The sequence below is a fragment of the Lampris incognitus genome, chromosome 12 (genome assembly GCF_029633865.1).
Source record: "Lampris incognitus isolate fLamInc1 chromosome 12, fLamInc1.hap2, whole genome shotgun sequence".
NCBI classification, from domain to species: Eukaryota; Metazoa; Chordata; class Actinopteri; order Lampriformes; family Lampridae; genus Lampris; species Lampris incognitus.
The window spans coordinates 28,523,119-28,538,169 of NC_079222.1; the positions used below are offsets into that span (position 1 = coordinate 28,523,119).

Below are 15,051 nucleotides of genomic sequence, written 5' to 3' on the forward strand. Positions count from 1 at the left end.
GGAATCTGCTTCTATATAAACGAAGCATTGTGTACAGATGTCACAGTGTTGAAGAAATCCAGCAGCCTTCACTTAAAGACCATTTTCATTGACTGTAAACCATTTTATTTGCCACAGGTGTTTTCATCATTTATTCTGGCTGGTGTCTATGTTCCACCCCAGGCCTGTGCTAGTGAGGCATTCCAACACCTGGCTGACCAGATAATAAACATGGAGTACAAACATCCAGACTCCCTTCTCATTATCTTTGTGGACAGAGCAAACCTCAGCCAATAACTGCCAAAATAAAGAGAGCATGTTAAGTGTCCCACCAAGGACAAAAACACACTTGATCATTGCTACACAATATTAAAGGACGCCTATTGCTCTGTCCCCCATGCAGCCTTGGGACTCTGATCACTGGTTCATCTCTCAACCTACAGGCAGAAACTAAAATCTGCAAAGCCTGTGGTTAAAACTGTGAGGAGATGGACCACTGAGTCAAAACTGGAGCTTCAGGCCTGCTTTGATTGTACTGATTGGAGTGTTTTTGATGCGGCATCTACAGACCTGGACAAACTTACACTCACACCCCTCACCCTCTCAACAACTAACTGCACCCCCTGCCGGCCTCTCACTCCACCCCACCACCACCACCTGCACTCAGGATCTGTGAAGAGAATCTGTGTCAACTCTTCCAGAGACAGAAGATCAGGAAGGCACTGGGCCCGGACAGTGTATTTTCCTCCTGCCTGAAAGTCTGTGCAGACCAGCTGGCCCCCATCTTCACACTGATCTTAAACATATCACTGGAGCTGTGTGAAGTCTGCTTTTGCTTAAAAGGCTGCACTATCACCTTGGTGCACAAGAAGCCCTGAATCTCAGGATTAAATTACTATAGGCCACTCGCCCTGATGTCTGTGGTCATGAATTCCTTTGAGAGACTGGTGTTGGCTCACCTGAAGGACATCACAGGCCCCCCCTACTGGACCCCCTGCAGTTTACCTACCACGCAAACAGCTCAGTGGATGATGCAGTCATCATGGGACTGCACTACATTTTGCAACACCTCGACTCCCCAGGGACATAAGCAAGGGTCCCGTTTTGGACTTCAGGTCAGCATTCAACACCATCGTCCCAGACAACCTCCACTCCAAACTCAACCGGCTCACTTTACCAGCCCCCACCTGTCATTGGATCAAAAACTTCCTGACAGACAGGAGACAGCAGGTGAAGCTGGGGAAAATCACATCCAGCACCCGGACAATCAGCACTGGTGCCCCCCAGGGATGTGTACTCTCCCCTCTGCTCTTCTCCCTCTACACAAATGACTGAATCTCAGGTGACCCGTCTGTTAAACTCCTGAGGTCTGCAGACAACACAACGATCATCGGCCTCATCCGGGATGGCGACGAGTCTGCATACAGACGGGAGGTTGAACAGCTGGCCCCCTGGTGACAATGACAACTTGGAGCTGAACACACTCAAAACTGCGGTTATGACAATGAACTTGAGGAGCCCCTCAACACTGCCCCCCCACCCCCTCCACATACTCAACAGCACTGTGTCTGCTGTGGAAACCTTCAGGTTTCTGGGATTCACAATCTCCCAGGACATAAGGTGGGTGTCCAACACAGACATAATCATCAAAAAAGCCCAGCAGAGGATGTACTTTCTGTGCTAGCTCAAGAAGTTCAACCTGCCTCAGGCAATTCAGATTCAGTTCTACTCTGCAATAACTCAGTCTCTCCTCTGCATATCCATCACTGTTTGGTTTAGATTGGCCACCAAACAGGACAGGAACCGACTACAACAGACAGTCAGGACTGCAGAGAAAATCACTGGTGCCAACCTGCCCTCTATTCAGGACTTATATATATCCAGAGTCAGGAAACAGGCAGGCAAAATCACTGCAGACCAATCACACCCTGGTCACAACCTGTTCCAACTCCTCACATCTGGTAGGTTCTATAGAGCACTGTACCTCCAAACAACCAGACACAAGAACAGTTTCTTTCCGCAGGCTGTCACTCTGATGAACGCTTAACATTGTCATAAAAAAAATCTAAGCACGCTATTGTATTCAGAAATCACGTCAGGACACAGCGCTGTCGCTCGACACAACCTCTCCGTGGCATTCTTTATTTAGACTGACACAGCATCAAAGGCAGACCCGATCAAACAACCCAGAGCCCGCAGGCATCACCAATCGATCCCAGCACAATAGAACAGCACCAAATCAAATGCAGCACTGTCAATGTGTGCAGACATAACATCCCCCCCCCCCGGCAGGATTTCAAACATGAAAGGTTGACACAAAGTCCTCTAGGTGGCCAGGGCGTAAACGTGTGCGAACAGGTCGCGGGGCGGCCTGAGGCTGGGCAGGCCGAGGTGGGGAGGGAGATGGCAGGGGAAGCTGAGGCCCAGAAATGTCTGGGGCCCGTGTAGGAGCTGCATGAAGCCCCGGGGCGTCTCGCCATGCTGAGGGAATGGCTATGGTTGTGTCACTAGCTGTGTGTGGCGGAGCTGACACCTTCCGTAGACGACTGGAGTGCCACCGAGTGCCATCGCTGAGGAGGTAAGTGGCTGGGCCCAGCTGACGGGTGACTTGGAGAGGAGAGGACCAGTATGAAGCCATTTTATTGTCCCTGTGGGGCCTGCGGACCCTGACCCAGTCTGACACATTGATGTCTGGCACCCTGGTTCGTTTTGACTGGTCAAACCGTTGCTTCATCCGCGTCTGCTGACGAGTGACTGAGGCTCTGACCCCAGAGGGAGGTGCCTGAGGTGTGGAGGGGCGGAGCCTGTCAAGGGGCATGCACAGTTCCCGGCCTAGCATGAGAGAGGCTGGGGAGACGCCTGTGGTCGAGTGCTGTGTGGCCCGATAGTGCAGCAGAGTGTGACGGATGGCCTGCGTGAAAGAGCACCCTTGGGCCATGTATGCTCTGAGGCCGTTCTTCAGTGACTGGTGAAAACGTTCAACGCCGCCATTGGCCTGGGGGTGGTAGTACGCAGTGCGTATATGACGGATGCCCTTGCTTTCGAGATAAGCAGTGAACTCAGCAGAGACCAGCTGAGGGCCGTTGTCAGTGGTGATGGTCTTTGGGAGGCCCCAGCGAGAGAAAAGAGAGTCCAGGAAGTCGATGATGATCTGTGAGGTCACAGTGCCGGAAGTGGTGAGTTCAGGCCATTCTGAGTGTAGATCGTAGGCGACCACCATGAAGCGTTGGTGGTGGGGAACTCCATGGATCTCACCACAAATGTCCAACTGCAGGTGTTCCCAGGGCTGAGAGGGCCAGGCGAGAGGTTGCAGGGGTGGGGGAGCCTGGTGGCCAGTCTTGCCACTCACAAGACAGGCAGAACAGTCCTTCACCAGAGCCTCAATATATCTGTCTATCCCCGGCCACCACACCAGGTCTCGGCAGCGCTGTTTCAGTTTCACAATGCCCAGGTGGCCTTCATGCGCCGTATTCAAAACACGTGCACGGAGAGCAGCTGGGACCACTGTGCAAAACCCACGTGCCACGCAGGTGTCGTTCCAGCAGGAGAGCTCCTGTCTGACTCGGGCGAACGCAGCCAGCTCCTCTGGGACCTTGTGAGGCCAGCCGTTCTGGATGTAGGTGCGGAGCTGGGAGAGGACAGGGTCCTGTTCGGAGGCTGCCCTCAGCTCCTGCAGAGAGACAGTGGCCTGGAGGGGTGTGTGTAGCATTTGGACAATGTCCTTTTCCACACAGTCAGTGTCCGTCTGTGGAGCTGGGGTGGAGACAGAGCGAGAGAGCAGGTCGGCGACAACATTGTCTCTGCCTGGGGTGAACTGCAGGCTGAAGCTGTACTGGCGGAGGCGGTCAGACCAGCGGTGCAGCCTCAGGGGTTTGTTGCCTGTCCCAGATGTGGACAGCAGCGCTGTCAGGGCCTGGTGATCTGTCCTGAGGGTGAAGGAGCGGCCATAGAGGTAGAGGTGCCACCTTTCACAAGCCCAGATACAGGCTAACGCCTCACGCTCACCCACGGAGTACCGCTGCTCGGTCAGGTTGAGGGCACGGGAGGCGAAGGCAATGGGCTTCTCCACACCGTTCTGGGTTTGAGACAGCACAGCCCCTATCGCTGTGGCTGATGCGTCACAGGTCACAAAGGTGGAGCTGGAGATGTCGAAGTGAGCCAACACTGGTGGTGAAGTCAGTTGAGCCTTGAGATCACGCACAGCGTCACTGCATGCCTTTGACCACACCCATGGCTCGTCCTTACGCAGCAGTTGGCGCAGGGGGGCTGTGGTCGCAGAGTACTGGGGAAGAAACCTCAGGTAGTAACTTGTCATACCCAGGAAGGAGGCGACCTGGGCGGCCGAGCTGGGCTCAGGGATGGCCTGAATGGCGTCCACGTTGGATTGTAGTGGAGTTACACCGCTTGCTGACAGCCGGAACCCCACGAACTCGATGGCTGGCACAGAGAGGACACATTTCTCAGCATTGAGAGTTAGCTTGTGCTTGGACAGGGCTGCGAAGACCATGTTGAGGCGCTTGTCGTGGATTTCACTGGTGGGCCCGTGTACCACTATATCGTCCAGATAAATGGCCACGCCCAGTATGCCAGCCAGCACGGAGACCATGATTTTCTGGAAGCAGCTAGGGGCGGAGCTGAGACCGAAAGGCATCCTGGTGTAGCGAAACACTCCTGCATGTGTCACAAAGGCTGTGAGGTTTCGGCTGCTGGGGTGGAGGGGCACCTGTAAGTACCCCTGTCTGAGGTCGAGCTTGGAGAACACCTCAGAGCCATAGAACTGAGCAGTGAGTTCTTCTGAGGTGGGCAGTGGATACTTATCAGGGACCACTGCCTTATTTACTGCACGTAGATCGACGCAGACACGCAGGCCCCCCGACTTCTTTTTAGCCACCACGAGGTTTGAGACCCAAGGTGACGCGTCCACCGGTTCAATGATGCCAGCTTCCAGCAGTTGTTGCAGCTCGGCGGAGACCCCATCACGGAGAGCCAACGGGATGCGGCGCAGTGGTTGGATGACAGATTTCACAGCAGGGTTGAGGAGAGGTTGATGGGCGAAGGCGGAGAGGCAGCCCAGCCCCATAAACAGCGATGGCCACTTCTGCTGCCAAGGTGTGGCAACAGTCAGGATTGCTGCCCCCCTTGTGTCTAAGAGGGAGAACCCCAGAGCGGAGAACAGGTCCGGGCCCATCAGGTTGGCCCCACGGCGTGCCACATGAAAAACTGCATTGGGCACCAGCTTGGTTCCATAGCGGACAGTCACTTGGAGAGAGCCAACCAGATCGATTTTGGAGTCACCATACCCACAGAGGACAGCTGAGGGTGCGGACAGTGGCAGTGAACCGAAAAATTGACTGTAGGTATCAACATTCAGGAGAGACACACCTGCACCGGTGTCCAACAGCAGGGGGATGCACACATCATTAATGTTGACTGTGCATGATTTGAATGACACTGGCCCAGAGCTCACCTTGTGAATGACGGCGGTTGAAGACTGGGGGGTGTGGCCCTCTGACCCAGCCGGGGAAGATCGACAGACGTTGGCAAAGTGATTGTGCTTACCGCAGCTACGGCATGTCTGGCCACGGGCAGGGCAGTTCTGAGCCCTTGAAACATGAGACCGAGACCCACAGTTACCACAGGACTGTTGAGGGCGGGGCCGAGAACGCCGTCGTTGCAGTTGCAAGACGTCCCCAGTGGAGTCGGCGCCCGCCTCGCTCTGGCTGGGTTGCGTCCCGAGGGGCAGCCGTGAGTAGAGGGAGGAGTCGTTGGCAGCTTGACTGGAGGTGGCCACTTGCTGTGTATTTAGCATAGCAGCACATTCAGCTGCTCCCTCAACTTGTAGTGCGATGGTAATTGCTCTGGACAGCAGCAGATCGTCTTTTTCCAGCAGGAGAGTCTCACGCACCTTTGCGTTGTTGGTGTGTTCGATTAGCTGGTCGCGAACCATCTCGTCCTGAAGCGCGCCAAACTTGCATGAGCTAGCTAGCCCTCGCAAATTAGCTACGTACTGCCGCACAGACTCACCAGGCAGTTGGTGTCGCTGACAGAATATAAATCGCCGAAGGAGGGCACTCTGTGGAGCAGCGAAATGGGTGCTCATAAGTCCCACAGCTTCATCAAAGCTTGTGACGTTCCCCAGAGACCCGAGCACATGATGACCCTCTGCTCCCAAGCAGTGTAGCAACAGAGCCGTCTTCCTAGCCTGGCTCACGTCGTCGAGCCCTGAGGCGATGATGTAATTTTCAAAACTATGTAGCCAGCGAGTCCATGGTACCGGAGGCTTGCCAGGTAATGCCAGGAAGGGGGCAGGTGGTGGGAGAGAGATATCAGCCATCCTCGTCGCCAATATTGTATTCAGAAATCACGTCAGGACACAGCGCTGTCGCTCGACACAACCTCTCCGTGGCATTCTTTATTTAGACTGACACAGCATCAAAGGCAGACCCGATCAAACAACCCAGAGCCCGCAGGCATCACCAATCGATCCCAGCACAATAGAACAGCACCAAATCAAATGCAGCACTGTCAATGTGTGCAGACCTAACACACGCTTTATAAACTGTGCATATACATGCATATTCTGTCATGTCCACCTACCTCATGTAGCTAAGTAACCTGCTAACATATTTATTCCAGCAATCTGCAGCATTGCACTATAGCCTTCCTGTTTCACCTGTATGTAGTCATTCCTTATCTATATTCCTGAAGATTGTTGTGCTGTTATTCTATCTAAGTATACTGAGAGCCACTAAACCAGAGCCAAATTCCATGTATGCACAAACATACATGGCCAAATAAAGATGATTCAGATTCTAATATAATACATTTTTGGAAAAAACTACACAATAATTTAACCATTGGCTTCACCCGCCCCCTCCCCCCAGCAATTTACTAATGCCACTTCAGTGATATTAACATGTGCAATGCTTCACCTCTAGGTCATCTTCCCTTATCCTACTACTACTACTACTACTTTCGGCTGCTCCCGTTAGGGGTCGCCACAGAGGATCATCCGTTTCCATTTCTTCCTGTCTTCTGCATCTTCCTCTGCCACACCAGCCATCTGCATGTCTTCCCTCACCACATCCATAAACCTCCTCTCTTTGGCCTTCCTCTTTTCCTCTTCCCTGGCAACTCCATATTCAGCATCCTTCTCCCAATATACCCAGCATCTCTCCCCCACACATGTCCAAGCCATCTCAATCTTGCCTCTCTTGCTTTGTCTCCAAACCGTCCAACTTGAGCGGTCCCTCTAATATAATCATTCCTAATCCTGTCCTTCTTCATCACTCCCAGTGAAAATCATAGCGTCTTCAACTCTGCCACCTCCAGCTCCGCCTCCTGTCTTTTCGTCAATGCCACTGTCTCAAATCAAATCAAATCAAATCAAATCAATTTTATTTGTACAGCCCAATATCACAAATTACAAATTTGCCTCAGTGGGCTTAACAGCAACACAACATCCTGTCCTTAGACCCTCTCATCGGATAAGGAACAACTCCCTAAAAAAACCCTTTAACAGGGAGAAAAAAATAGGAAGAAACCTCAGGGAGAGCAACAGAGGAGGGATCTCTCTCCCAAGACGGACAGCGTGCAAACCATATAACATAGCTGCTCTCACAACCATCTTGTAAACCTTCCCTTTAACTCTTGCTGGTACCGTTCTGTCGCAAATCACTCCTGACACTCTTCTCCACCCTGCCTGCACTCTCTTCTTCTCCTCTCTCCTGCACTCCCCATTACTTTAGACAGTTGATCCCAAGTATTTAAACTCATATGCCTTCGTCACCTCCACTCTTTGCATCCTGACCATTCCAATGTCCTCCCTCTCATTCACGCATAGGGATTCTGTCTTGCTCCTACTGACTTTCATTCCTCTTCTCTCCAGTGCATACATCCACCTCTCCAGGCTCTCCTCAACCTGCACCCTACTCTGGCAACAGATCACAATGTCATCCGCGAACATTATCGTCCATGGAGACTCCTGCCTGATCTTGTCCATCAACCTGTCCATCACCATTGCAAACAAGAAAGGGCTCGGAGCTGATCCTTGATGTAATCCCACCTCCACCTTGAACCCATCTGTCATCCCAACCGCACACCTCACCATTGTCACACTGCCCTCATACACATCATGCACCACTCCTACATACTTCTCTGCAACTCCCGACTTCCTCATACAATACCACACCTCTTCTCTTGGCACCCTGTCATATGCTTTCTCTAAATCTACAAAGACACAATGTAACTCCTTCTGGCCTTCTCTATACTTCTCAATCAACATTCTCAAAGCAAACATGGCATCTGCGGTGCTCTTTCATGGCATGAAACCATACTGCTGCTCGCTGATCATCACCTCTTCTCTTATCCTAGCTTCTATTACTCTTTCCCATGTCTTCATGCTGTGGCTGATCAACTTTATACCTCTGTAGTTGCTACAGTTCTGCACATCGCCCTTGTTCTTGAAAATCGGTACCAGTATGCTTCTTCTCCGCTCCTCAGGCATCCTCTCACTTTCCAGGATTGTGTTAAACAATCTAGTTAACCTCCCTTACCCAATAGTCATCCTCCCTTATCCAATGTACAAAATTCACCTAGATTAATTCTAACAGGCATGATGAGATCAAAGACTTACAAAACACTATTTAAAGCTACTCATCAATAAAGTAATTATCAACATAATAATTCCTGCTATCTACACCCCTTTTCATTTAAACTCTAACTAATCATGAACCCTTATTGATTAGGTTCACAAAACAAGATATAGGTCCATCGTTTTGTTGGTGAGAAAAAAAATGTTTTGAAAACATTTTTACCGTTTACCATTCCATGTATCAACTCTGGCGAAGTCTTCAGAGTTTTGCTGACCAGTGAAGAACACATAATCTCCATCATTGGAGGCGTTGGCCTGTATAAACAAACCACAGTTAAATAAGAAATGAACAGTAAATGAAAACAAAATAATTTTACAAAAAACTAATTTGATAACAAACCCTAAGACATCCGAACAGAATGGTAAGATAACTTTTACCCCAAAATACCTTCTTATTCCAGTCTTGCAGTATTTTGGCCATTACAGTCTGCCTTTGTAAGGCGATAGGATAGTTAAACCTTTAAGCTTTCTACATAAGTCAAACAAACTAGTTTGTACAACTCACTGCACAAACAAACATAGTACCGGCCACACTGAGCAGCAAAGTAATTAATACCTTTTCCAAATGGCTAAACTCAAAGCTGGTGCAAGAAGCCATTTGTAATAAGGAGGAGTGGGATTATAAACAGGGGATCTTTGTAATCACTATGTTAAGAGTTAATCAAATGTAGATAAGGTCAAACACCCTCAGAGAGTTTTTACTCTAAGCTGTAGATCAGCGGTCGGGAACCTATGGCTCGCGAGCCATATATGGCTCTTCCGGTGACGGCATATGGCTCCCAGACAATTTTGAGTTGAAAAAAAATTTTTTTTCAAAAAAATCAGTTTGGAACTGATTTTAAAATACTTGTGATATTTCTTAATAATACTGTGTCATTTTAAAGTAAACAGAAATTAGTTTTGAAGATAAATTTCACGGGTCACGGGTCACCCGTGGGTCGGGTCGGGAACCAATGGCTCGTGAGCATGTCCGGGTCATTGTAAAGGTGAAGAAATCAATTTTATCAGATAGCCAACTAGTTTATCCGCTTCAACCCTTGTAACGGAAAAGATGGCGAAAAGAAAAAAAGACGATGATTACCGTGCATTCCAGGCTGCGTGGACAGAGGAATTTGCATTTGTGGAGAGAGCAGGATCTGCGGTATGTCTAATATGCAATGATAAAATTGCATCGATGAAACGGTCAAATATAAAGCGGCACTTCGATACGCACCATGCTTCATTTGCATCGAAATATCCAGCGGGGGACAGCAGGAAAAGGGCATGCGAGGAGCTACAGCGGAGAGTGCAGACGAGTCAGCAGCAACTACGTGTGTGGACCAAGCAAGGTGACGGGAATTCCGCTAGCTTTGCGGGGGCTTTGGCAATAGTAAGGAATGGAAAGTCATTCACAGATGGCGAGTATGCCAAAACATTCATGCTTGATGTGGCCAATGAACTGTTTGATGACTTCCCAAATAAAGACAAGATAATCAAACGAATAAAAGACATGCCCCTGTCAGCAAGAACTGTGCACGATCGTAGCATCATGATGGCAAATCAAGTCGAGGAAACACAAATTAAGGACATAAACGCCGGGACATACTTTTCTCTCGCGTTAGATGAGTCAACAGACGTTAGCCATCTATCTCAGTGCAGTATCATTGCCAGGTATGCTGCAGGTGACACACTGCGTGAGGAAAGCTTGGCTGTTTTGCCAATGAAAGGGACAACAAGAGGAGAGGATTTATTCATGTCTTTCATGGAGTTTGCTAAAGAAAAAAAACTACCGATGGATAAACTTATTTCTGTCTGTACTGATGGTGCACCCTGTATGTTGGGGAAGAACAAAGGATTTGTAGCGCTTCTCCGTGAACATGAAAAGAGAGCCATCCTAAGTTTTCATTGCATCCTGCACCAGGAGGCGCTTTGCGCTCAGACGTGTGGCCAGGAGCTTGGCGAGGTGATGTCTCTGGTCATTCGAGTGGTCAACTTTATTGTTGCCCGAGCTTTAAATGATCGCCAGTTTAAAGCTCTGTTAGAAGAAGTTGGGAATCATTATCCCGGTCTGCTTTTACACAGCAACGTGCGTTGGTTGTCAAGGGGGAAGGTGCTCAGCCGTTTTGCAGCTTGCCTGAGTGAAATCCGGACTTTTCTTGAAATGAAAGGCGTCAAGCATCCTGAGCTAGACAACACTGACTGGCTCCTGCAGTTTCACTATCTCGTGGACATAACTGGCCATCTGAACCAGCTCAATGTGAAAATGCAAGGTATTGGAAATACAATCTCATCCCTTCAACAAGCAGTGTTTGCATTTGAAAGCAAGCCGGAAGTCTTTCTCAGGGACATTGAAACAGGTCGTCTTCTGCACTTTGAAAGACTGCAACAATTTAGAGATGCATGCTTAGCAAGTGACTCCACTCAACATCTGGATCTCCAGCAGCTAGCTGGCTTTACGTTCAATCTCCTGCAGTCATTCAAAGCACGTTTTGGAGAATTTCGTGCGCGCACTGGTCTTTTCAAGTTCATCACTCATCCACATGAGTGTGCAGTGGACAAAATCGACCTGACATGCATCCCCGGGGTCTCTATCGGAGACTTTGAGCTGGAAGTTGCTGACCTGAAGGCATCAGACATGTGGATGAGTAAGTTCAAGTCACTTAATGGAGAGTTGGAAAGTCTTGCGCGACAGCGAGCAGAGCTGGCGAGGGAACACAAGTGGACAGAAATTAAAAATCTTCAACCTGAAGACCAGCTGATTCTTAAAACTTGGAACGAGCTTCCTGTGACATACCACACAATGCAGCGTGTGAGTATTGCCGTATTGACCATGTTTGGCTCTACATATGCATGTGAACAGTCTTTCTCGCATATGAGGAACATTAAGACCAACCTACGCTCACGTTTAACTGATGGAAGCCTCAACGCCTGCATGAAGCTCAACCTCACCACGTATGAACCAGACTACAAGGCCATCAGCAAAACCATGCAGCACCAGAAGTCGCATTAAAAGTAAGACATATTTAATTTATTATACGTTAAAAATACTATATGGCTCTCAATGAAATACATTTAGAAATATTTGGCTTTTATGGCTCTCCCAGTCAAAAAGGTTCCCGACCCCTGCTGTAGATGGTGAGCGGTGGACACAAATCCTCCCAATCTGAATGAAGCAATGGAGCTTTCCGATGTTATCAGAAGTTCCAAACAGCACTTTGTTTAAAGCATGCAGCAGCCCATTGCCTACAATGTAATCAAATAAACTTACCTTGTAGAAGAGTCCAAAGACATCATCTGTGTCAGGAAGCAAGATTTTTATGTCTTTGAGAAGGCTATCCTGGTACCCCCAAAGAAGTTCTTTTACTGTGTGGGTGGAAAACAGGCCTACAGCTTTGGCTCTCATGTAGGCTGACATTAGCTGAGCAACAACATAGTTGTCCTTAGTTTTCTCCATTACTGTCTGCCAGAAGGGACAAAAGAAAGAATATTGAAAAACCCTATGCTAAATGTTATGAATTCTATTGAGATTGAGAACTTAAAAGAAGTTATTCGTTTCAAAATACTTTCAATAAGAATTACAGGACAGCACACTTATTGCAGCAATGCAGTCATGTGAATGCTGTTATGTAATAATGACTGCAACTGTGAGAAAAAGACATGCAAATCTAACAGAAGAAATTAAATAGTGATGATAGAATGAACAGAGATGGATTTTTATTCCCAGCGCTGGTTACGAATCTTAATATTCCATTACACTCAAAACTTTAACATAACTTATTTAGGACTCTTAACGCCTCCTATGAGGTAATTGCAAATGTTTAACATTTAATTCTGAATTTTTACTTTTTTTCAGGTTATTTCATTAATTGATAGTAACATTGTGATGAATGAGATATTACTTAACCAGCATCTAAACAGCCATTTCAAAGATTTAAATGACATTATATGAGAACTTTTTTCACATTTCTTTTGTTATTTTGTCCATCCATCCATCGATTATCCAAACCGCTTATCCTTACCCAGAGTTGTGGGGATGCTGGAGCCTATCCCAGCAGTCATTAGGCGGCGGGTGGGGAGACACCCTGGACAGGCCGCCAGACCATCACAGGGCTTATTGAAGAATAATCACTAACCTTTATAACGCTATAGCTAAAAACACGTAGTACTCTCCATAAAAAAACAAAACAAAAGGAAACGAGTGGACGGCGGTTTTCGGACTAATAAACAATAAATGATGTAATGATCGGGGAAATGTCTATTTTGTTTCCAACCAAAATCATCTCCTAAACTGTTGAGGAATGCCTAGGGTTACATGTGGTGTAATTAACAATTTATAGAGTCCTGAGTGTAATTCAACAATTTCTGCGGTGTACCATGGCAGGGATGTTCACGGTCCTGATGAGTTCACTCTCTGGTCCTCGAGACATGTTTGGCTGGAATATGTAGGTCTTGGTGTTGACAGCGGCTACTTTGGTGTAATTATCCAAGAACTGGATTTGCTCCATAGGACGGTATTCCCTGTGTAAGAAAACATACAATCAACCAGGGAACGGTCTATCTACTCTTTCATGTATTTAAAAGGTTACGCTTCTATAAAACTGACTGATAAAGGCTTTAAAGTCAAGGACACCTTTGCTCTTCTCGCCTTACCTGTAAGTGTAGGGCCCAATCTCTACCACAGCTGGCCTTCCCCCATCTATAACTTCGAGGGGATTGGTCAAATTGAAGAAATAGAACTGCATGTATACAGGTGGGGGTGGATTTTTCCAGGCTTCAAATGCATCTGTGCCATTTTTCAACACTACTTCCTTTAGAAGATAAGAGCACGAGGTCAGTATTTGGAAGAGTGTGTGTGTGTGTGTGTGTGTGCGTGTGTGCGTGCGTGCGTGTGCGTGTGCGTGTGCGTGTGCGTGTGCGTGTGTGTGTGTGTGTGTGTGTGTGTGTGTGACTCAGAATTTTGTGAGTGTGGCTAGCTTAGTCAGCGCATCATCACATCTTTTAAGACGATGCGCTGACTAAGCTAGCCACACAGGCTACAGGAGAAGTAACCGCCTAAGACCCCCATGCCTCCTGGGATCTCACACACTGAAAACTAACTGATAACACCGGTTTACCGATACGAGCATTTGTACAACAACTGAGTTGTTAAACAATATTAATCTAAAAGGTATGGAGCAAATGACTCATCATTTATCTACAAGCGAAGATCATCCATATATCATCACGTCACGTTTATTTGGGTAGCGCGGAATCACAAGGTAGTCCCGAAGGGCTTTACAATAACGTACAACAGCACACCACAGCATATGACCTGTGCTTCTTTTCCTCCGCTTTCGTTCTTACAGGTGCGGTAGAGCGGCGCCAGAGGCTGTTGTTGTACAATACAGAACCGGGCTAGCTAACAGCAGCTGTCAGTACACCAACTGACGTTAGCCCGGAAGACGGACTTGACCAGCATCTGCTTACCTTCCTCGCAAACGAGCGCAGCATGTCTGGGAACACGTTGGACAACTCCAGCGAAATGCCCGCGATCAAGATAAGCATAGAAAGCACTCCGGTGCTGTAGACGCAACATAATTTCAACATTACGCTGACACGCCACACGAAATACGTGCGGACGCCTTGTTGTTTTCCGCGATCGACGTAGGGCGACCGTAAGAACAGCCGTCCCTTCCGCTCCACGATTTGCATACGACCCGCTCGCGCACACCACGTAAAAAAAAAAAAAAAAATAGGTGTATCGCAGACATGCGTTACACCGGCCGGGGAGCTTGGCAACTGAACGTGTTGCTAATATCAGAAACATGTATCCAGATAAAGTGAGGTTTGCCCATCAAAGCAACATTTATATTTTGTTGCGTGTGTGATCACATGACACAGGGGTTAGTGACGTCTCGGGAACTTTTTGTTTTCCCCCCCCTTCTACGTTTGACCCCATTCTCATCACTTTGGAACCAGTCACCGAATCAAGCAAATCCAGTCACATATTGTGTAAATAGCATCCATTCATTCATCCATCCATCTATTCATCCATCTATCCATCCATTATCCAAACCGCTTATCCTGCTCTCAGGGTCGCGGGGATGCTGGAGCCTACTCCAGCAGTCATAAATAACAATATACAACAATAAACAATGTGTTATTGGTTAAATTGATTAATATGAAGCTGTTTTATTTTCAGGCACTTTTATTCTTTTAAAATAAAAATAATGCGCAGCTTCGCAAACTTCAGGTCCTTTCTCGAAAGTGTTAAGTTCATTGTTCCTGCCTGAGGGGTGTGTGTGTGTTGTTGTTGTTGTCGCAGGTCTAAAGTGTGAACACTTCTAACAAAATAACAGAATAAATAACATGATATTAATAATAATAAATAAAGAATTGTCGTCATAATGGTTTTCTAAACAAGCCATTATATAGATGGATAATGTATTGCGTTTGCTTAT

General features: G+C 47.8%; 1 protein-coding gene across 1 annotated transcript in view; it reads right to left on the reverse strand.

Annotated features, from left to right (window-relative positions):
• scarb2c (scavenger receptor class B, member 2c) overlaps positions 1-14,254 on the reverse strand; it is a 33,429-nt gene extending 19,175 nt beyond the window's left edge. Inside the window, exons 1-5 of the mRNA XM_056290280.1 lie at positions 14,078-14,254; positions 13,262-13,419; positions 12,985-13,129; positions 11,880-12,071; positions 8,796-8,887 (exon numbers count right to left, since the gene is read on the reverse strand). Of these exons, the coding sequence (XP_056146255.1) occupies positions 8,796-8,887; positions 11,880-12,071; positions 12,985-13,129; positions 13,262-13,419; positions 14,078-14,197 (707 nt within the window). The 5' untranslated portion in view covers positions 14,198-14,254. The remainder of the gene's footprint in view (positions 1-8,795; positions 8,888-11,879; positions 12,072-12,984; positions 13,130-13,261; positions 13,420-14,077) is intronic.
• Between the last annotated feature and the right edge of the window lie 797 nt (positions 14,255-15,051).